This window comes from Argiope bruennichi, chromosome 9, assembly GCF_947563725.1.
Source record: "Argiope bruennichi chromosome 9, qqArgBrue1.1, whole genome shotgun sequence".
Taxonomy (NCBI): domain Eukaryota; kingdom Metazoa; phylum Arthropoda; class Arachnida; order Araneae; family Araneidae; genus Argiope; species Argiope bruennichi.
Window position 1 is genome coordinate 58,514,487 of NC_079159.1, and position 22,559 is coordinate 58,537,045.

At 33.4% G+C, this 22,559-nt stretch overlaps 1 protein-coding gene across 2 annotated transcripts in view; it reads right to left on the minus strand.

The window, feature by feature from the left end:
• LOC129983569 (tudor domain-containing protein 5-like) overlaps positions 1–22,559 on the minus strand; it is a 55,933-nt gene that overhangs the window by 17,360 nt on the left and 16,014 nt on the right. For both annotated transcript variants that reach the window (XM_056093094.1, XM_056093095.1), the window contains 4 exons: positions 16,441–16,668; positions 11,437–11,651; positions 10,244–10,330; positions 8,651–8,774 (listed from right to left, as the gene is read on the minus strand). In XM_056093094.1, coding sequence (XP_055949069.1) covers positions 8,651–8,774; positions 10,244–10,330; positions 11,437–11,651; positions 16,441–16,668 — 654 coding nt within the window. The remainder of the gene's footprint in view (positions 1–8,650; positions 8,775–10,243; positions 10,331–11,436; positions 11,652–16,440; positions 16,669–22,559) is intronic.

A 22,559-nucleotide genomic window follows, 5' to 3' on the forward strand; every position in this document is an offset into this window, starting at 1 on the left:
AAAATATACTAACTTGTCTATGAAAGTTATTCTATAATGCCAAACACAATTAAACAGAAATAATTGGTTTATTATCAAATATTAAATGATATAATTACTTCCGTTCTCTAAAGATTTGTTCGATATAAATATATTTAATTACTAGGCAGAATTTGTTTGGGACTATAAGTTCCAGAAATCCTAGTCTAAAGGTTGCCTATGCACCGAATTTATTTTGAGTGCTTTAAACTGCAAAAGAAATAACGGAAAGACATATATAAAATGGCATATTTCAGGGAATTTAGTAATATTTTAGTTTAACTAACATAAAGCATTATACAGTTATTTTATACCTTTGAAAAGCTTTCCAAACTAGATTTTTTTTGTAATAATAAATCTACATTCATGCTCATAAACGAAGGATCATTCAGAATCATATGAAAACCGAACCCTAAAGAAAAAACTTCACTTATAGAATTACACATATTTTCAAGAAAAATATGCAAATTACAGGATGCTACCAGACGATGCTGATAGCGTGGCACATTGGCGACAGTGTAAGAGAGGGGTATATAAGGTGTGCTAGCAAAGAAGTTAAATTCCTTATAAAAAAAAAAATTCAAAATTTCTATCACAGGCTGAGCGTTATGTAGCACAACTATGGAACAAAAGGCACCAAAAATTGTAGCGTTTGGGTTTTCTTCAGGTAAGGAATGGAACAAATAGCTCCGCGAGAAGCTCTCTACTACCACATCTATAGAGATATCAGGGGAAATAGCAGCAAGTTAAGTACTGATGAATCTTCAAATCCTGATAAAATGTTGAACTACTTCGACAGATGTTTGAGTTCGCAACGCAGTTCGCTCGAGATGCAGCTCTAATGGATTTCAACCCAAAGTAACTGAAAACAAAGATAAAAATAAATGTTTTCCACCAATATAGCTGGCGTCCTCTATAGCCAATAAAGAAAATAAAAATATCTTAGGTAAAGTAAAAGCAGGTTGGGCTGATAGAGTTGAGCAAGCTATAAAAAAAACAAGACCATTATATCAATTTCGAGATTACCTTCAACCCCCATCCCTAAGACGATGGCTATGGAAATCGACATCTCTACTCCAGAAAGACGAAGTCAACCAGAACCTGATACTGATGATTTTCAGATTGTCAGTCTTAGAAAGCAGCCCTCAAGAAAACATATGAAGCACCCATAGAGATGAACACAGTCAATAAATTCGAATTACTTGCGGGAAATGAAAGAAAACAAGCCAGAAAACATCAACAAACAGGCAACTATCCACTTGAAATTAACCAGTAATTGTAACATCTCACTGTAAACTATCAACAAAGACTAGCCCATTACGGAAAACAGACAAATAAGGAATATGATTGCCATTTACCTCGCCTATGAAGAAGAAAGATAAATATTATATATATATGTGGGAAGCGCTGACAGATCCCGTATCCTGTATGGCGCCATGCTGGCCATGTTGCGTCACGTCATTAATCACGTGATGCTTTCCCGCCATTATTGGCAGACGAGAGTTGGGCAGTGAGACTGCAAGACGTGTAGCTCACGCTCATGTATCTTTTATGTTCTATGTAGTAATGTTTTGTTCTTTGTACTTTAATCTTAATAAATATATTTCAAATATTAATGCTGGTCGTTGCCTTTTCCCACATTTTTGGGGGCTCGGCCTTTCTCGTGAATACCCCTAGCAAATCCCGCCAAATTGTTGAAAAAGCTGTGGACGTTAGTACAATTTAAGACGTTAAATTGATGCTAAGAATTTTGATAAGAGTGGATTTTTGCCGTGGATATTTTACTGGACTGGTGAATGGACGTTAGTGCACGTTTTGGATGGATATGATTCAAGTGAAAACGTTAAAGGTTCAATTACTTCGTGTTCTTGTGCAACTGTGCTGACATATACTGGCTGCTTTAAAAAAAAAGGAACTTTTAAGAGTGAATAATTCGACTGCTCCCAACCAGGTAGGCGCAATTTTTTCCCCTTTAAATAAATGTACGTTACTTTATTCCATTCTCCCTTTAAATTTTAATCCCGAGTGAATGTGCATTAGTTCTGTTTTAATTCATTACAATGTCTTTAAAACTAGGCGATATTGAATTAATCGCTAACTCCCTTAAATATGCAAAAACTAATTCCGTAAAATTGCTTAACTCTGTGTTAGGTTACAGTAATTTTGACCATTCTTCTCGAAAAAGAATGAGAAATTTAGAAAGATTTGAAAATTTAGATGTAGAAAAACATAAACAAGAATTGCTGAAGATTTTTTCTTTATCTGATTTTATCTCCGTTTCTAATTTATTACACTTAGAAGTAACTGAGACCGACAAAGATGCTATGTGTGAAAATATTTTTAAAGCCCTAACAAATTTAAATGAATTTCAGAACTCGCTAGATATTAGTTTTTTATCGGAAACAGAAGAAAAACCTTTGTCTCCTCAAAAGGTTTCTCAAACCGAAACTTCATCTATTAATAACAGCTCTATGAGTAATACGGGTAATAATTCTTCCTTCCCCATCCCCGTAACTTCAGACGAAACATTAATAAATAACAGTCAGGCATTAATTACTGGCGCCAAAAGGGAATCACTCGAAAATGATCCCTCGAATAAACAAACGATGAATGAAATAAACCTTCAGTTTTGTTTTTTATTACGCGATCTCTGTGGCAGTAGCAGAAACTTCACAGGAAATGATTCCTATTCGATTAAAAGTTTTTTTTATGATGTTGAAGAGAATTTTTCTCTTTTTCCTTCTTTAAGCGAACAACAAAAATTAATCTTTGTAAAGAGATTAGTTTCCGGCGCAGCTAAATCTTTTTTATTCTCTCAAAGAAATCTAAATTCCTATCATGCTTTTAAAAGTGCATTCATTAATGAATTTTCCGATAAAGTAACTTCGATTGAAATACATAAACAACTAGAAAGACGTAAAATGCGCTCGAATGAAACTTTTATGCAATATTTTATTGCCATGCGTGAAATTGCGAATCAGTCTGAAACCCTTATTGATGAATGTTCTGTTATTCAATACACAATAAATGGGATACAGGGTTCTCCTTCTGATAAAATTATTCTTTATGGTGCAAAATGTTATTCTGAGTTTAAAGAAAAATTACGAATTTTCGAAACTATCGTAAGTGCAATGAACGCAAATAATTCAAAGATGTCGTATTCTAGATATGCTAATGACGGCCAAAGACGTGATACAATACATAAAATCCCTGTCCAACAAAGAGAATCAAAATTGAATCTTAGTAATCCGACTAACAGTAAGACGCGTTGTTTTAACTGTAACGATTTTGGACATATCGCAAAGTCTTGCCCTAATCGTAATCGTGGTCCTAAATGTCTTTCTTGTAATTTTTTCGGACATAAATCTTCCGATTGTCATCGTACTACTCGGAATGACAGTTCTACCCCACGGGATAATGTCAACACTTTACATTTATTGCATTCTCCGTCGAATATGCATAAAGAGGTTGTTATTCTTAATAATACACTTTCCGGATTAGTCGATACTGGTAGTTTTTCGACACTTCTCAAACATTCTGCATGGATTAAACTAGGATCGCCGCCGTTGACGAATAACAAGATGACACTAACTGGATTCGGTTTTTCCCAAACTAAAATAATAGGTTCCTTTGAATCTGAAATTATTATTGACAAACAAAGTTTTCCTGTTTTTATTTCTGTGGTACCTAATAATTGTACTACTTATGACCTAATAATAGGTTGCGACGTAATAAATCAGGCAAATTTGACAATTAAACCTGACGGTGTTGAATTTTCCAAAATTTCTAAATCTGATGATCCTGTTGAAACTGACAGTTTTATAATGGCTATTTCTGCCGAAACTCCCACGTTTGATATAGGTCCGAATATTTCTAAACAAACTCGCAATGAGGTTGAACAGATTTTGTTAGCCTATAAACCTAACAAAACCAAAACCACGAACATCGCACTTGATATAACGCTTACTGACGATGAGCCAATTTCCCACTCTCCTCGACGTTTACCCTTTGCCGAACGTGATATAGTAAATGCGCAGATAGACGAGTGGTTAAAAAATGGAATTATAGAACCATGTTCTTCACCCTATGCTAGTCAAGTTGTCGTAGTTCGTAAGAAAGATGGAAAACATAGAGTCTGTATAGATTATAGAAAATTAAATCGTAAATTAGTTAAAGACCATTATCCACTACCATTAATTGATGACATTTTAGATCGTCTTCAAAATGCTAAAATTTTCAGTACTCTCGATTTGCGTAACGGATTTTTTCATGTGCCGGTAAAAGAAAAAAGTCGTTGTTACACCAGTTTCGTCACAAATACAGGTCAATTTCAATTCCGTTATATGCCATTCGGTTTAAGTTCATGTCCTCCTGTCTTTATGCGATACATAAATGCCGTTTTTCGTGATCTTATTGCAAAAGGCATTGTCCTCCCGTATACGGATGACATCGTCATTCCCGCAAATAATGAATCTGAGGCTCTCGAACGCCTTAACACTGTTCTAAAAGTAGCTCGCGATTATGGACTAGATATAAACTTTAAAAAATGTCAATTTTTGCATAGTCAGATTGAATTTTTGGGTCACGTAGTAGAACACGGCAAATTGCTCCCTTCACCCTCCAAAACTAAAGCCGTTCTTAATTATCCTGAGTTAAAAAATGCAAAAGACGTACAACGTTTTCTAGGTCTTACGGGATACTTTAGAAAATTTATTCCCTCATACTCTACTATAGCAAAACCACTTAGTGATCTTCTTCGTAAGGACAGCCCCTTTCTATTTCAAGCTCAGCAAAAAATTGCGTTTTTACGCTTAAAACAGTTACTTTCTGATAAACCCGTTTTAACTATTTTTAATCAAGGCAGTCCCATTGAAATTCATACAGACGCGTCAATTGATGGCTTGGGGGCAGTCCTACTACAAAAATCCAAAGATGATAACAAATTCCATCCAGTGTATTATATGTCCAAGAAAACGTCTGACAGCGAAAGAAAATACACCAGCTATGAACTGGAGGTACTCGCCATTGTAGAAGCTCTTAAAAAATTCCGAATTTACATCCTCGGATCACACTTTAAAATTATCACTGACTGTAATGCATTCGTCAAAACGTTAAATAAAAAAGAAATGAATTCCCGCATTTCGCGATGGGCATTATACCTTCAGGATTTTGACTACGAAATAGAGCATCGAACCGGTTCAAAGATGACTCATGTCGACGCTCTTAGCCGAAGCCCATGCTGCATGATCATTCAAGACTGTGTCAATCTTCAAATTTTCAAAGCTCAACAGACAGATGAGCATATTACAGCTATAAAAGCATTACTTCAAAATGCACCTTACGAGAACTACATAGTCAAGAACAATATTTTATATAAGAACTTAGACGGAATCGATTTATTTGTCGTACCTGATGATATGCAGGCCAACATTATTAAATCCTGTCATGAACGAGGCCATTTTGCAGTAAAACGCACGCAGGAAATGTTAAACAAAGAATTCTTTATTCCGAACTTGAAAGAGAAAATTGAACGATGCATACGCAACTGTGTAACATGCATTCAAAATAACAGAAAACGTGGCAAATTAGATGGCACTTTGCATCCACTTGACAAAGACGATACTCCCTTTATACATACCATATTGATCATTTGGGTCCTCTTCCCAGCACTTCTAAGAAATATAAGCATATTCTGGCAATCATCGATTCCTTTACGAAGTTTGTGTGGCTTTACCCGACCAAGTCCACCGACACCGCTGAAGTTCTCAATAAGCTCGAATGCCAAAGATCAGTTTTCGGTAATCCTTCAAGGATTATTACGGACAGAGGTACCGCTTTCACATCTACGTCATTCAAAGAATATTGTGAACATCAGCATATCACCCACATTGCTATTACAGCTGGACTTCCTAGATCAAACGGTCAGGTAGAAAGACTTAATTCTACTATCATATCTGTACTCTCCAAGCTATCCATAGAAAACCCTGAGAAATGGTATAGCCATGTTGCTTCCGTTCAGCAAATTATTAATTCTACATTTCAACGAAGTATCAATTCTACTCCATTCGAAATTCTGTTTGGAACTAAAATGAAATCTGAGCATGATATAAAAATCCTCGAAATCGTCAACGAAGAGATCCAGTCTGCATTTCTCCAACAGCGTGATGAGCTCCGTAAAGATGCAAAACAACAAATCCTCAAAATCCAAGAAGAAAATCGCCGTACCTACAATCTGCGTAGGAAACATGCTCAAAAATTTCAATTGAATGATCTCGTCGCAATCAAGCGCACTCAATTTGGCCCTGGTCTGAAATTGAAACAAAAATTTCTCGGACCATATAAAGTGATCAAAATTAAAGCAAACGACACATACGATGTTGAAAAGTGTGATTTCTTCGATGGACCATCAAAAACTTCAACTTGTGCAGAATATATGAAACCATGGTCCAGCGATATAGAACATATCACTTGAATTGTGTTTCAAAAGAAAACACAAGAGAACTATTTTCCTTCTTTTTGTGTGTGTATATTTGGACCATATAGATTTTGATTTTTTTTCTCTGTTTATTTTGTGTTTTTATATTTTTATATGTTCAACACTAATATTATTTTTATTTTTAGTTAGTTATTCGATATTTCCAGTGCACGCTATTGTATTGCTATATACTTATGCTGTCACGGATGGTATGACTATTTTATTTGTTTTATCTTATGAATATTTCAATTTTACAAATTATTTTCCTGTATTTGCTGTTTGTTTTATATATTTACTTCATTGTACTGTATACCATAAGGCGAGGTCGCCTATCCTGTCATGATGGCCGATGTGGGAAGCGCTGACAGATCCCGTATCCTGTATGGCGCCATGCTGGCCATGTTGCGTCACGTCATTAATCACGTGATGCTTTCCCGCCATTATTGGCAGACGAGAGTTGGGCAGTGAGACTGCAAGACGTGTAGCTCACGCTCATGTATCTTTTATGTTCTATGTAGTAATGTTTTGTCCTTTGTACTTTAATCTTAATAAATATATTTCAAATATTAATGCTGGTCGTTGCCTTTTCCCACATATATATATATAGAAAAGCAGGATGAGAGAAAAGAAGAATTCATAAACGAAAACTATGAGGAAAGGCCTCTCAAGATCATTATAAAAAAGTTCCCAGGAGACAGATAATAATATCGTCCAAGAACTTGAAGCAAAAAATTACAAAATAAATAAAATATCCCAACTTAAAAACTAGAACGTAAAAACCCTCTACCCAAAATTCCTCCTTGAAATTGAAAAATCAAGAAGCACACAGAATATCTATAATGAAAAATTTCTACAGCAACTTAAAATTGAAAACTACAGAATAAAGGCCACAGCATATATTACAACTGCGCAAAGTTTCATGACTTAGCGAGGAATTGCAGACTTAAACCAAAGTGCATTAAATGCTGCGGAGAACATCCAATAACAAGCAGCAAAATAAAGGAAAAAAAAAATAAATTCAAGAACCAGTCTGCGTAAATTGCCTTGAAACCAGACACATGGCAACCTGGAAAGGGTGCAAGAAATTCCCGAAATTGCAAAATAAACAAAGAAGGCTCATCTGCGCAGAGATGACAAGGAAAGATTCTAAAAAAAAACAGCCCCTCAACTTGAGAAAAACCCAAAACACCAGGATTTCAACCTTATCTTTGCTACGAATAAAAGATATCATCTCAATCAGAGAAACCCTAGAAGTTTTGAGAGAACTTTGCGAGATACTAGCTAACAAATAAAACCAGCAGTAAGGAGGAAAAGAAGAAATCCTGATTGCTTTCATGGACTAAGTTCAAGCCTCTTTTCCCACTTTAATCCATTGTAAATTCACTCATTCCTGATTGGCAAATAACGAATAAAAGAAAATCGGAGAAAATGTTCCTGCCTCACCCGCTCCTACTCCCCTGAGATCCTGCTATGTGAGTGGCCGTGACAATGCTCCCTCTCACCCTGTCTCAAGCACTTCAACCAGCGGATTTCAGTTCAATTTAGCACATTCATCCATCATGCACCTCACAGTTCATGTCAACTACTTCATCAAAAAGTCATGCTACTTCAACAGTTTATTATAATTAAGTTGATAGTTCTCTGCTCCGAGGGCGGATGCTCCCAAAAGCTGTTCACGCACACAAAGTAAAACTGTTCACAAGCGTTCTGTAAGCCGCTCAGTGCCAAAACAGAAAGTTATGACATAGAAGAGGCATGTAGATGATTTTTTTTACTTGGTAGAATTATCGGCCGTCTGGAATGTGGGCTTCTCAAGTGGAAGTTTCCGAGGAACTTGGCATCGTCCAAAATGGCATCTCTAGGCTTTTGCAATGACGCCAAGATGATAAAAATGTCAGTAGACATTATGGAACATGTCGCCCCTGAGTTATAATGCCGAATGAGACAAGTATTTGGCAATGACTGCCAAAAGAAGCAATTGCAATTGTGCCCAGGATGCAAAACTCGTAGTTTTTATGAATGGTATCATACATACAATGTCTTTTATTCAGGATTATCTAATAAACATAAGGAAAAATTAATTTATTGATTAATATTATTGAGGAAGTCCAATGTAATGATTTATAAAAGCAAAGATATTTTCACTCAGAAACTCACTCGTTGTTGCAAAAAATCAGAGTCCTTGTTGCTCCAGATGAGATGAGAAATATCTCCACATGAGACAAAAGGCTTAGATTTATATATTAAGATATGAAATACATAGCCATCACAAGTCTTTATTCTGCAAGTAAATCAAGACAATTTTTTTAAAAAATAAAATCTTAATAGGAAAGAACAATGTTTCTAGATAAAACTTCCATTCATTAATCCTATATTATTAAGTAAAAATTTAGATTGGATGATAAAATAATGAACAAAATATATATAAAAATAATCTGTTAACAAAATTATCAATTTATTTGCTATACATTTACTACAAAATTTTGTAAAAATTTGGTTGATCATTTCTGAATAGACAACAAATAAAATTAAAAGTTTTTTTATTTAAATTATTAAAAACTTTTTATTTTTATTTTATATTAAAAACTTTTTATTAAACTTTATTTATTAAAAACTATTTTTATTTATATGTAGAAATTATAATGTCAATTTTTGTGTTTGATTTCTATGATGTGCATAGTTCTTAAACTTCTCTTTTAATGTCTTAAATTATTTTTTATTTTTTTGAAACAAAAATTGAGAAATATAAAATATAAATAAAAAATTCAGAAAACAGCAATTCATTATATAAGCTACATCCATGCAATTGTCAGTATTCCATTCCAGAAATTATTCTTAAATGTATTAAAATCCCTCCCTCCCCCTTTTTTTTTGCCTTCCATCTTGCCTTTTTTGCCTTTTCATTTTGTCAGCTATTCCCCTTTGTTTAAAAAGTAAATTTGCTGCTAATCTTAGTAATCATTTAGTATCCCATATCATGTGTTCATCATTCCTATGGTAGAGGCAATAGATTGCAGAAAAACATTTCTAGTGCTTGCTCTGTGAAGTATTTGTAATCAAAATGTGTATAATTTCAAAAAATTAAAATTTTTTATGAAAGTCATTTTGTTTGTTGGTTTAGACTTTATATTGTTTTTTAATCACTTACCAACAATATGAAATTCATAAGTAGTCCAAAACTGATTAGTCTCAATTGTGTTACATTTTTTGTGAAAGATTAGAAAATAATGGCTTTACATGAATCTCAAACCAGAAACTGTGTTTCTTATTAGTCAAAATATCTTGTAAAAATAAATCACAGTGTAAATAAACATCTTAAAATGCAAATAAAACTACTTTTCAAATTTTCCTGATGTATAGATCAATTAAGTCAGAAATATACAATGTATATATTAAAAGAAAACATAATACAAACTGCATCTCAGCTTCTTTAATTTCTTCATTAATTCTTTTAATATTCTTGCTTTTGGGGATTTTTTTTTAAATTATCATTTATTAACTACTCAAGCATTCAGTAGTATGAATAATAATTTTCTTTTAAAAAATATTATAGCTGAAAACAAAGTCAGAAATATTTTTTTCTGAATATTATTTTGTAAAACCAAGTTTGAAATATCCTTTTCTAAGAAATAAAATACAAATATTAATTGTAAAACTGAAATATACTCAATATTTACAAACACAAACATTTAAGGTCACAATTATTCAAATAATAATTCTTATGAAATAAAAATTTATTTAAAAATTTACCTTTTTGCATATCTCTTGGTAACTAAAGATACCTTTTGGCAAAATTCTTCAAAAAATGCATCGTCATCATCATCAAAAATTTCATTGCTAAAAACAAGAGATAAGATTATATTACTAGAACTATAAATGAATTATACCACTGATATAAAAAGAACCAAATTAACTACCAGAATAAAATGCTTTAAAGACACTGAAGGAAAGATGACAATAAGTAATAGCATAAAATGCTTTTTAAACAGGTTAAAATACTATGAATAATAACTTAAAGTGTAATGCAAATAACAAAGAGTCCTTGTTATCCAAGAATGTACATACATTAGTGCTTGGAATTAAGGTTTTTATTTTTAATCAAATATCTTATTTATCTATAAGAAACAATAAAATTAGATATGTAAATAAACTGACATAATATAATACAAAAATAAATACTATATAGCAGTTATGATTCATATGCATATTTATGTATATGGAGAGTATAAAACAGGTATGAAAAGATGAAAAAAAAGTTTGTTAAGAAGTATGGTCTCTTTTTCTATAATACAAGCTTCATCACATAAATTCAAACTGGAAATAAAGCAGTTACTCCCATTCATCTAGAAATGCTATTATTTTCGGGTCCTGGATGGTTCTGCATGCAGGAATCAAGTTCGACTCAGTCTTCTGAGAGTGCTTTAGAATATTTTTATGTTAAAAAATCAATATGCCAAATATAACCACTTTCTAGAAATTCAATGACCAATTGAGTCCTAAGTAACTATCATTATTGTTCTTAAAATTGGCAAAATGCATTTTGCCAACTTTAAGAACAAGAATGATTCCAAATTTGCCCATTGCAATTTCAAAGGGCAAACTGCAACACTGAAGGGGCAAATTTTCTAAGATCTTATTCTTGTAATTGGCAGCAGTTATAGATGCACAGAAGAATCCATTTAGCATAGGATAGGGAGCATCTATATTAGAACAGAGACAAATAGATGATTCTATAGACTCATGAGCCCAAATTTAGCTATTACTGGTTCACAATGAAAGCTCATGTGAAGTAAACCACACATCAATTATCTGATAAAATAAGCTGACAAACTTTTTTTTTTTTAAAGTCACATTTTTTTTTGTTTAGTTTCCGGGAAAGATAGACTTTAGCTTTGTAGTTTTTCTACAAGATAACATATAGCACACATTAAGAAAGTTCTCACCTGCTGTTGGAAGGGGAGGAGTTGTTGGAATTTGTATCATCATATATTGGTAGATTAGAAGTTTTATTCAAAAATAGCTCAGTTTCAGCTATTTGAGGTTTGGGATAAGTAATAGGAGCAGTAGTTGATGTTGAATCAACCTCAAATGATTTGGAAAAATTCACTGGCTGGAGAGATTCATCAATAGATGGGTTCTCATAAAAACTTTGGGAAGCCTGTGTAAAAACTCAATATTAAAAAAAAGTTTTAAAAATATATATTTAAGTATTATAATAATATAAAACCTTTTTTATTAAAAACAGCATACAGAAAACTTGTTACTGGATCAGATGTACAGTCATAGGAGAAAAAATGCCATGCATCTTTTACTAATGCCATTCATAGTATATACAGACCAAAAATACTATTTTAAAGCTAGTAATGTGTACTAAAAGATGCTGTGTCTAAAATGTTTAAAGAGGATTATTTACATATTTAAAATTATACAAACTTCAAAATTTCCAATGGCAATAGAATTTTTGATTTCAAATAAATTCTTCATCAGAAAATTACATAAAGTGATCATTTTGATTAATAATTATTGCATCAGGAGATATTTGATATTTTCTGTTAAATGGTTGTTTCCATATTTAAATGTGGGGCATCGACAATGGTGTTTTTTATTTTTGTGATACTATAGAAGCATCTCTAAAATTTCAAATCGACATGTTAAAATCTTTTCTATTTCTTGCATGATAATATATATATATTGAAAATTTCTGGGTGAAGTTTGATTTTTATCTGCAAAGAAATATTCAAAAGCATTCAAATGTTTTATTAAATTGCACCTGAACAGTAACTGCATTATATTAAAAGCATCAAAATGAACATTTTATTGTATGAGTGACAATAATAAAATTGAACATATTATTTATTGTTTAAAAGAAATATTAATTTTAAAGCTAAAATTAATAACTTGGTTAAGGAGGAAAAAAAAAGTAAAAAGAATTTTTTAAAAATATTTTGCATTTTATTATCAGTATAAGCCATTTTTGTTAATATTGCTTACTGCTAATAAATAAGCATGAAATGATTTAACACTTTATTTCTTAAGCACAAAAAAAAAAAAAAAATGCATTTTTATGCGAAAGAAGTCATTATATGAAGATATGTATGCAGGATATGTCCCATGCTTGTTACAAACATGGGACACAAATTATAGAACATATTCTAAATATTCATTTATTTTTTTACACATTATTGTTCTACTTTTTTAAGGCTATAACTCATCCTTAATATGAATACAAATGTGAAAGCCAATATAATTAAAGGAATTATAATGTATATAATTATGAGAAGAATTATTCCATAAGTTATATTTAAAAAGTATCTAGCTTAATAACCAAAAATAAAGTATTAGAAGTTTTTGGATTAAACATAACAAAGTGCATTGCATTAAATTTACATTTATTACTCCATTTAATATACATGGTTGATAAAATTAATGAAAAAAGTTATAAATTGTAATGATATATTTAAAAGTAATTTATCAAAAACAACATAATTATACTTAAAAGTTTGATAAAATTTTTAATTTTTGTAATGACTCTTAAAAAATTTAAAATTCTTTTCAAAAGGATAAAAGAATGATTTAATGAACTTAAACACAATTATTTAGCAAATCGTGATTAATAATGTAATTTAGATCAAATAAAAAATGGCTGCAAATATTTTATAAGACAAAGTCACATAATTTTTTTTCTTCTCTGCAAATATCAAATCTTTTTTAAAAATATAAAAACTTAAAAATTAATATTAAAAATTTTGTGTAATACCATTGTTAAAAAATCAATTGCTTATCAAAGCTTTATTTTCCCAAGAAATTTGTTCGTTTTAACATCCAAGTTCACTGAAATTTATTTTTTATAATTTTGATTTGTTTCTGCCCTTTACTAAAATATTAAGTAAAAAAATTTGCAATTTTACCCAGACAAAAAAAAAAAAAAAAAAAAAAAAAAATGTTAAATTAAAATATTAATCTATTAATATTTTAGTGATTGATTCTAAATCATTAAAATTATTTGAAATTCTTCGTGTTTGTAAGTATAAGAAAAGAATATAAGATTATTTTGCATAAAAAAAAAGGTGCTATCTAATAAAGTTTTGATGACTGCACTTTTTTATTGCATTTCTGATTATATACAATATTATAATAATTATAATTATAGCAGATTATTTTTATGAAATTTGGAATTTTGTATGAAGTGTTGAATGCCCAAGTGTCGATGAATTTAAACAAATGCAAATGGCTCATTTTAGAAAATACATTTATTATGCATTAATTATAATGAGAAAACAAATTTAATAATTAAAATCTTATAAAATATTTATTAGGAAGTAAAATTTCCATTTTTTCACTTATTTCATATATGCTGCAAGAGACAATACATAATTAAAAATTATAGTTTGCCAGAAAGATTATCCTCCACATTTAAAAGTGACTTTTGATAAAATATTACAGCAATGAAAAGCATTTTTTTTTTAAACTTTGATCTCATATTTTTTACCACTGATAATTTTTTATACATATTCTAATATTACAATACAGTGAAAAATGATATTTGATACAAGAAATGCAGGATTAATAGCATTTGAATGCAAAATGAAATGCAATTGCCTCTAAATGCATCAATTATATCAGAGGCAATTCCGAAAATTTTATGTAACAGAAATCTATTCATAGTAATGAGTTGGAATTTTCCCTGCCCTCATAAAATAGCTTTATTTAAATTAAGTTACTAAATGTTAAAAACACACACCCTCTAATTTTTATTTTTTGATATATAAAATTACTTTTTAATGATAAATAAGAATGTAAACATGTAGAATATCTTTCATAAGAAAAAGAGTTTAAGACAATAGCTATATTATTTTTTAAAAGATACGATTAAGATTTATCTATACTTATATAAAGCTCAAGTAACCAATCTAAAGTAAGAAATAGTTTGAAAATGAAACTAAAATGAAAACGAAACAAAACAGTTTCGAAATCGCAACTAAAATTTATTACCTATTCAAACTAAAACCAAAAAAGAACTTCATAGTATTTAGAGAGCGCAACTGCAGCTACTTCTAAAACACAGATGAATTGATACAAAAGTATTAAAATCAAGTTAATAGGAAAAAAAAAAAATAATAATAAAAAAAAAAACCAAAAAAAAATATAAAAAAGAATCTTTTTTATATTTTTTTGGTTTAATTTGTATTTGGTTTTTTTGATTTTCCTATTAACTTGATTTTAATACTTTTGTATATAAAGCTCAATGTGTGTGAGTTGGAGCTCTACATACCAGATCGTTCGCCCTACAACTAACAAATTTGGAACATGCATACCTTGGAGGTCGGGAATGTGCACCTGGGGTCCCTTTTTTTGAATTTTTAATTTTAATTATTAATTAAAAACTAACTTTCCCACCAAAAAAATTATTTTCATTTTCCCACCGCCAAATGAGTAAGGCTTGTTTTTTTCACCAAGCTAATAAGGATAGGCTTAACATATTTTCGGCCGATTATTTCAAACGATTCTGTTTATTTTTTTAGTGTTTGATGCATTTAAAATTACATATTGTTAATCAATCGATCTTTCAGATTCATTCTGAAGTACTTTTGAATTAAAATAAAGCAAATAAAAATGTTCTAATCGGCATAGCGTTACCCCAACTGGCGTAGCAAAATTCACACATTTGCGTTACCAAAACGCGTTGAAAATTCAAGCATGCGCATTGAGTTCTGATTGTTGATAACTATTTTTAATGGATGCGGATTTCATTTAAATTACTTTTAACTTAACTTTTACACTTAAACTTTTTAAAACTTTAGTTATTAGTAGTTTATTTTTGTTTTAAGTTTTTTTTAACCTGTTTTCGACCGATTATTTTAAACGATTCTGTTTATTTTCTTAGTGTTTGATGCATTTAAAATTAGACATTGTTAATTAATCAATCTGCTCATGATCAATCTGAGAAAATTTTGTTGACAAATTCTCGAGATATTTCATAAATTAAGAAAGATATTCTTTAGTGCCCATAAGGTTTAAATGCTCAGTGACTCTGTTTTCAGTAATCATTATATAAAAAAAAATGCTTTGTTTCAATAAAAAAAATATTACTATATTAATTGCAGATTAACCAATTTGAAGTTTTAAAATATTTTGATGAAGAAGCTATTAAAGTAGAAATTGCATAAAATATTTAATTATTAAAATTCTAACGAGCATTAAGATTGGCGAACCGGCTGGTCACCAAAAGCGGCTAATATTTCAATAAAGTTCAAAACTTTATTGTAACTTCAGAAATCAAAATTTTGTTACAAATAGGCCTAGGCTAATAAAATTTGGTTTCTGGGAAAAACATTTGGTACAGTTTTGAAATTTTAATGAGAAAATGTTATATTCCATATAAATATGGACCTTATGAAATTTTTAATCCAAAAATCTTTAAAATATGCTAATTTCTCTAAAATGATACCTTTATTAAGAGTATATGAAAAAAGATGGATGGCTCCATTTTTCTCCTGCAATTGTACATGTTAGTATATTAATTGGTGTACACATTAATCCCATATACATACTCTGAACTAAATTACTACTTTATTAAAAAAAATATTTTGAAAAAATTGATGGCAGAAAATTAATTTTTACACTGTCAATTTATTTGCTTCCAACATTTTTACATATAAAGTAGCATTAAGTAAAACTACTAACTAAGTGCTAAAATATCATTACATAAAGAAATTTAATCTCATTCAATTTAAGAAACTAATTATGTATGCATATCTTTAAAAATCATTTTTATATGTATATATGAAAATATTAGTCAATTACAGCAACATCCTAAATATTCTAAAAATTCCATTTGGTTTTTAGAACTTCTAGAAATATATAATGTTCTTATTTAAATATTCATAAAATATTTGTATTTACAAGACTAAATTTAAGAGCTTAAATATGTTTTCATTTCAACTCACCTGGCTTGTAGAAATCACAGATTGCTTTGCTTTGGCAGAAGGTGAAGATGTTGCAGCTGGTAATTCACATAAAGATTTATTGCAGTCAAAAGAAACTGCACGAGAAACATCTTCTAGCTCTGGATAATTAGAGTCAACAGAAGTTGATTGAGCTAAATTCTCATCCAACAAAGCACCATTGATATAAATGTTATGTTTGCTGTAAAGGATCACAGACAGTACATCATCCTGTAATTAAAATGCAAATGTTTTAACAATCTAATTGAAGGAAAAACAACAACAGTTAATTCTTACCACCATGAAATACATTGTGATAATTCTCACATAGTTAATTTTTGAAATTTATTTATGATTGAATTGAAAAAGTTGGTTTAAAAAGTATAATTGGATACAGTTACAAAAGTATAAGCAAACTTCCCTATTGGCACAAAATACCAAACAACATTATTAGATATCTTCTCAACACTGGCCAACATTCAAAACATCGAATTATATTGTGGGAATGTTGTACAATATCTTGAGCTAATAGGTTTGGTTATGAATACATAGAATAAAACAATAAATCTATTAAACTCTATCATGAGATTTTAATATAGCATCATTAGTAAAAATCAAATGGAAACTTAAAGCTGTGCAATCCAGTTTCCTTATTTGTAATTCTTTCTAATTAATATAAATCTGAATGAATATGTTTCTTATGTTTCTAAAATCTTGTAATATATTGTTACGAATTTCCTGCGATGTGCTTAGAGTAAATTCAATAAGCAGAATCCGTTTAAAAAAAATAAATAAAGCTATTTATTTAACGAAGACTGCATTCAATAGCTCAGTCACCAGCCTACAGCTTGCTTCCTGTCTAAGGCTCCAATACCCCTCCTAATCTTTCGTGCTTGTTTTTATATGATCTCTGCCGGAAGTGACGTCACTAACAGGAAGTTATGTCATATTAGAAAAATCCAGAACCTTGGAGAGAATTCAAGAAATCAGGATCCCTCTAGAAAATTCTCTCTGTCGCCAAGGTTTCCAACTTCCGTCGCCAAACTTGGCGACAAAAATTAGTTGCCTAAAACATCGCCAATGAGGCAATATCTCGCCAATTTGGCGACTTGCTATTGAAATACAATGGGATACATATAACATTCATTATCATAAGACAAATTACACCAATTTACAGAATTCGTAACATTGCCCCCCTCTGAAGGACTGCACGTCCCGGGCAGTACAATCCTTGAATAGGTAAAAATTATTTACAAGTATATACAATGGTCGACAGTACACAGTTACATACAAGCATATAAGTGGCTCTTTCGATCAGCTAGTTTCGTCCCTAGAGTTACAAAAATAAGGGGCAAGCCGATCACAATGCACTACCCTAGGCCTTGAGTTCTTAGATTTTTGGATACGAATCACAACGTCATTTAGTCTTTTTAGGACTGTATATGGACCGTCCCAATTTGTCTGTAACTTTGGAGAAAGTCCTTTTCGTCGAATCGGGTTCCAAAACCAAACCTTGTCACCTTCGTGAAATTCATGTCCTGTAGCTCTCGTGTCGTACCTGGTCTTCCTCTTTTCCGTTGCGATGTCGATCCGATTACGGGCGAACTCGTGCACACTTTCTAAACGTTCCTGTAGTTCATGGACATATTCTTCAGGAGAAGAAGGCGGCACATCAGGAGGGCGCCCAAACAGGAGATCACAGGGCAGACGGAGTTCACGACCGAAGAGCATCTGGGAGGGAGTGAATCCAGTGGTTTCATGGACGGCACTTCGATAGGCAAGCAGGAACATAGGAAGCTTCCGATCCCAGTCTTGTTGATTCATGGAAACGTGGATAGAGAGATGGTTTAAGATCGTTCTATTAAATCTCTCAACCATGCCGTCTGACTGGGGATGTAAGGGGGTAGTTTGTGTCTTATCAATCTTAAGAAGGACACAAAGTGCCTTGAATACAGCAGAAGTGAAATTTCTGCCTTGATCAGAGTGCATCTGAAGGGGCGTCCCATAGCGAGAAATCCAGTTCTGCAGTAATACTTCGGCAACTGTTGTAGCTTCTTGATCAGCGATCGGGTAAGCCTCGGGCCACTTGGTAAAATAATCCTTGACAACTAAGATGTATTTGTAGCCATCATTTGAACGTGGGAGAGGCCCTAAGATGTCCAACGCGATTCTTTCAAATGGTGCCCCTACATTATAGCGCCGTAATTTTCCACGGCATCGTGTTTTGCGTCCTTTTCGGGCCCCACATGCATCGCAGGTCTTGCACCATCTTTCTACGTCATCTCTTACTTTGCTCCAGAAAAACCGCTCCCGAACCTTTTGGATGGTCTTCAATATTCCAAAATGACCTCCGGTTGGACTACTGTGTAATTGTTCCAACACTTCGGGTATTCTTGATCGTGGGAGTACTAATTGCCATTTTGATGTTTTGCCATCCTCAGACTCCCATTTTCTGTATAATACACCATTACGAATATGGAGTGAATCCCAGAGAGCCCAATAGCGTTTGCTATCCGGACGATAGCTGGAGATATCTTGCCAACTGGGTCTAGTGCTAGATGATTCAAGAAGTTCCAAGATAGGTTTTATGTCGGGATCTGTAAGTTGAGCTTCTCTGACTTCTTTATCGCTCCAACGGTCTATTTGTGTCGATACCGAATCCTTTATTTGACGAATGACAGGTGTTATCATGTCATATTTCTTCTCGACTGTAGTGCAGTAAGAACAAGCATTCGAGCATGGTCTTCTTGATAAGGCGTCAGCATTACCATGAAGGGACCCCTTGCGATGTTTGATCTCGAAATCGTACTCTTCAAGTTTCTGAATCCATCTAGCTATCTGGCCTTCGGTGTTCTTAAAATTTAAAAGCCATGTCAGGGACGCATGATCCGTTCGGAGCAGAAACTTCCGACCGTAAAGATAACTATGAAAGTTCTCAACAGCTTTTACAATGGCCAGTAATTCTTTTCTGGTGACGCAGTAATTTCTTTCAGGCTTTGAAAGACACTTGCTCTAGTATGCGATGACATGTTCTTGGCCGTTAATTTCTTGGGATAAAACTGCTCCGACACTTTCATGGCTTGCGTCCGTGTCAAGAATGAATTGCTTTTCGGGATCCGGATAAACTAGAATGGGAGACGATGTTAGAGCCGCCTTCAAGCTATTAAATGCTTCCTCGCATTCGTCTGTCCACAAGAACTTCTGTTTGTTTTCAGTCAGCCTGTGGAGAGGTCTCGCGATTGAAGAAAATCCTTTAACAAATCTTCTGTAATATGTGCACAGACCGAGAAAACTTCTAAGCTCATGCACATTTTTAGGGCGCCTCCAGTCTTTTACAGCTGACACTTTCTGTGGATCAGTTCTAACACCATCAGCAGAAATTATATGACCCAGATAATTCACCTCGTGACGGAATAAGTTGCATTTGGAGGGGTTTAGCTTCAATTTGGCCTCTTTCAATTTTTCAAATACTCTCCTTAGGTTGCTGAGGTGTTCCTCGAAACTTTTCTCCACAATGATGATGTCGTCTAAATAAACAAGGCAAGCTTCAGGAGTGAGTCCGTTCAACACTGTCTCCATGAGGCGTTCGAAGGTAGCTGGTGCATTACAGAGACCAAACGGCATGACCTTAAACTGCCAAAGTCCTTGTCCTCCTGTCGTGAATGCTGTCTTTTCACGGTCTTCAGGATGTATCTCTATTTGCCAATAACCGCTTTTCAAATCCAAGGTAGAGAACCACTTGTTTCCGCTAAGAATGTCTAACGTGTCATCGATTCGTGGAAGTGGATAACTGTCCTTTTTTGTGACATCATTGAGCCGTCGATAGTCTACACAAAATCTCGTAGATCCATCTTTCTTTCGGGCTAACACGATGGGAGAAGCCCAGGGACTCGACGAAGGCTCGATGACATCTCGTTCCTGCATGTCCCTTAGTAGATCTTTAACTTCTGTTGTCTTAGCAATTGGTAGTCTTCGGGGATTCTGTTTAATAGGAGAGTGATTCCCAGTTTCAATTCGATGTTGAGCCAATTTCGTTCTCCCGAGGTCACCAGATGTACAGGAAAACAGTTCCTCGTATTCGTCAATAAGCATCCATGCTACACTTTTCTGTTCCTCATTCAATTCAGTGGGCTTCAACAGATTCAGTTCGAGTTCTTTAGAAGGCTTTTTCGACATGATTTCGGGATGTTTCTGTATACAGGTGACTGGAGCACATGTTGCTAATACGTCGCCTTTCCTGATTGTTTTAGGATTACCAGTTAGATTAACAACTCTGACTGGTACAGTTTCCTTCGAAAGATCTACCAGTGCGGAAGCAACCAATACACCTTTTGGAAAATTTTCAGAGTCCGGAAATTCAGTTAGACCATGTCGAAAGTTTTGACTTTTCTCAGCGGCCCCTCTTACAAGCATCTCAATTCGAGCTGGAATAGTAATATCACTTTTACAAGTTATTCGATGACACGGTTCTCTTTCAACAGCTCCTAACTGGAATAACGCTACATCTTCCGAATTTGAGCGTAGCACATTATTCTCAAAGTCAATTACAAAATTATGTTTTGTTAAGAAGTCCAAACCGAGTATAAAAATGTCGGTGATTTCGGCTACAAACACGGTATGGCCATATAACACATTTCCAAACTTAATTGTTATATGCATCTTGCCAATAATGGGGATTTTATCCCCTTTCACGGTCTGAAGGGTAACGCAGGGCGGTGTCCGAAGAATTTTTACGCCAAGTTGTTGTGCTAAATCTTGGCGCAAAATGGTGACATTGGCCCCTGTGTCAACGACCATTCGACACGGAAATCCATTTACATTCGCTTCAATAAACAGTCCATTCACGCTGCTTGATGAAATTTGTAACACTTCAAAATGGGGCTTTTCATTCTCTGGCAACATCCGCCCCGCGAGACCGCCACTACCTAGTTCCTGAGTATTATTCCTCGACAGGCTCCTAGGCCGTTGATCTTGGCGAGCCTGGCATTGCCTTTGGAGATGGCCTTCTGCTCCACATTTCCAGCAACGGGCGTTGTTTCTTTTAAATTTGCCTGTCTCCTCTCCAGACCTCTGCTTCACCCCCCGGAACTCCTCTAACAGTTGTGTCATAACTTTGAGTAAAGGATCCTCATCTCGTTTCACCTCCGCACCTCTGATAAAGTGACGATCCCTTCTCGATGCTTGTTGTGCCGCTTCAAACTTGATCGCGTAGACTAAAGCGGACTTCAGATCCTTAGTTTCCGCCATTCGTAGTGCCTTTTGTATTTCTACGTCTCTGACGCCATCGACGAAATACTGCACAGCTAAAGTCTCTCTTACTTCAGTAGGACAATCGGAGAAGGCGAGGTGGGACAGCTTTTCAATGTCCATTGCGAGCTCTTGAAGGGTTTCGTTGGGTTTTTGTTGGCGAGTCTTTAACTGAAGTCGGCTATAATCCTTCAGGCATTTCTCGCCAAAACGCAACTCTAGGGCACTTGAAAGAGCATCAAAATTTAACTGTTCATTATCGGGAATGGTCCTCAGTATATCTGCAGCTTCGGCTCGGAGAGAAGAAGCCAATTGGCGAGCTTTGGTAATTGGATCCCAGCCATTAGCTTCTGCGACAATGGCGAACTGCGTCTTATACACCTGCCAAGATGTTTGTCCGTCATACGGCAGTAATTTCATACAGGGTCTGTTGACAATAGGCATATATCGAGCATTTTGAGATTGATTTGCAGCAGCCAATCCAAATTCTTGAGGAGTTTCATAGGACTCTCTTGATTCTTCAGTAACTTGGACTTCCATTTCTTGCTTCAATTTCTCAAATTTCTTTTCCATTTCTTCTAATCTTCCTTCAAATTCCTCTACTTTAGCATTGGCTACCTTCACGGCGTTATTAATTTCCTTCATCTCAGATTTCATTTCTGCTTGTCCTGCTTTCATTTCGACTTGTCCTGCTTTCATTTCTGTTTTCATTTCAACTTGTCCAGCTTTCATTTCTGTCATGAATGACAAAAGTTGCGTTAATTTGTCTTCCAATGCGGATTCTTCCTTCTGCTTTTCTTCCGCAGCTTTCTTACTCTGCTCATTCGTTTCACCAACGTTGTCGGATATACCACCACAACTTTGCTCTCTTTCAA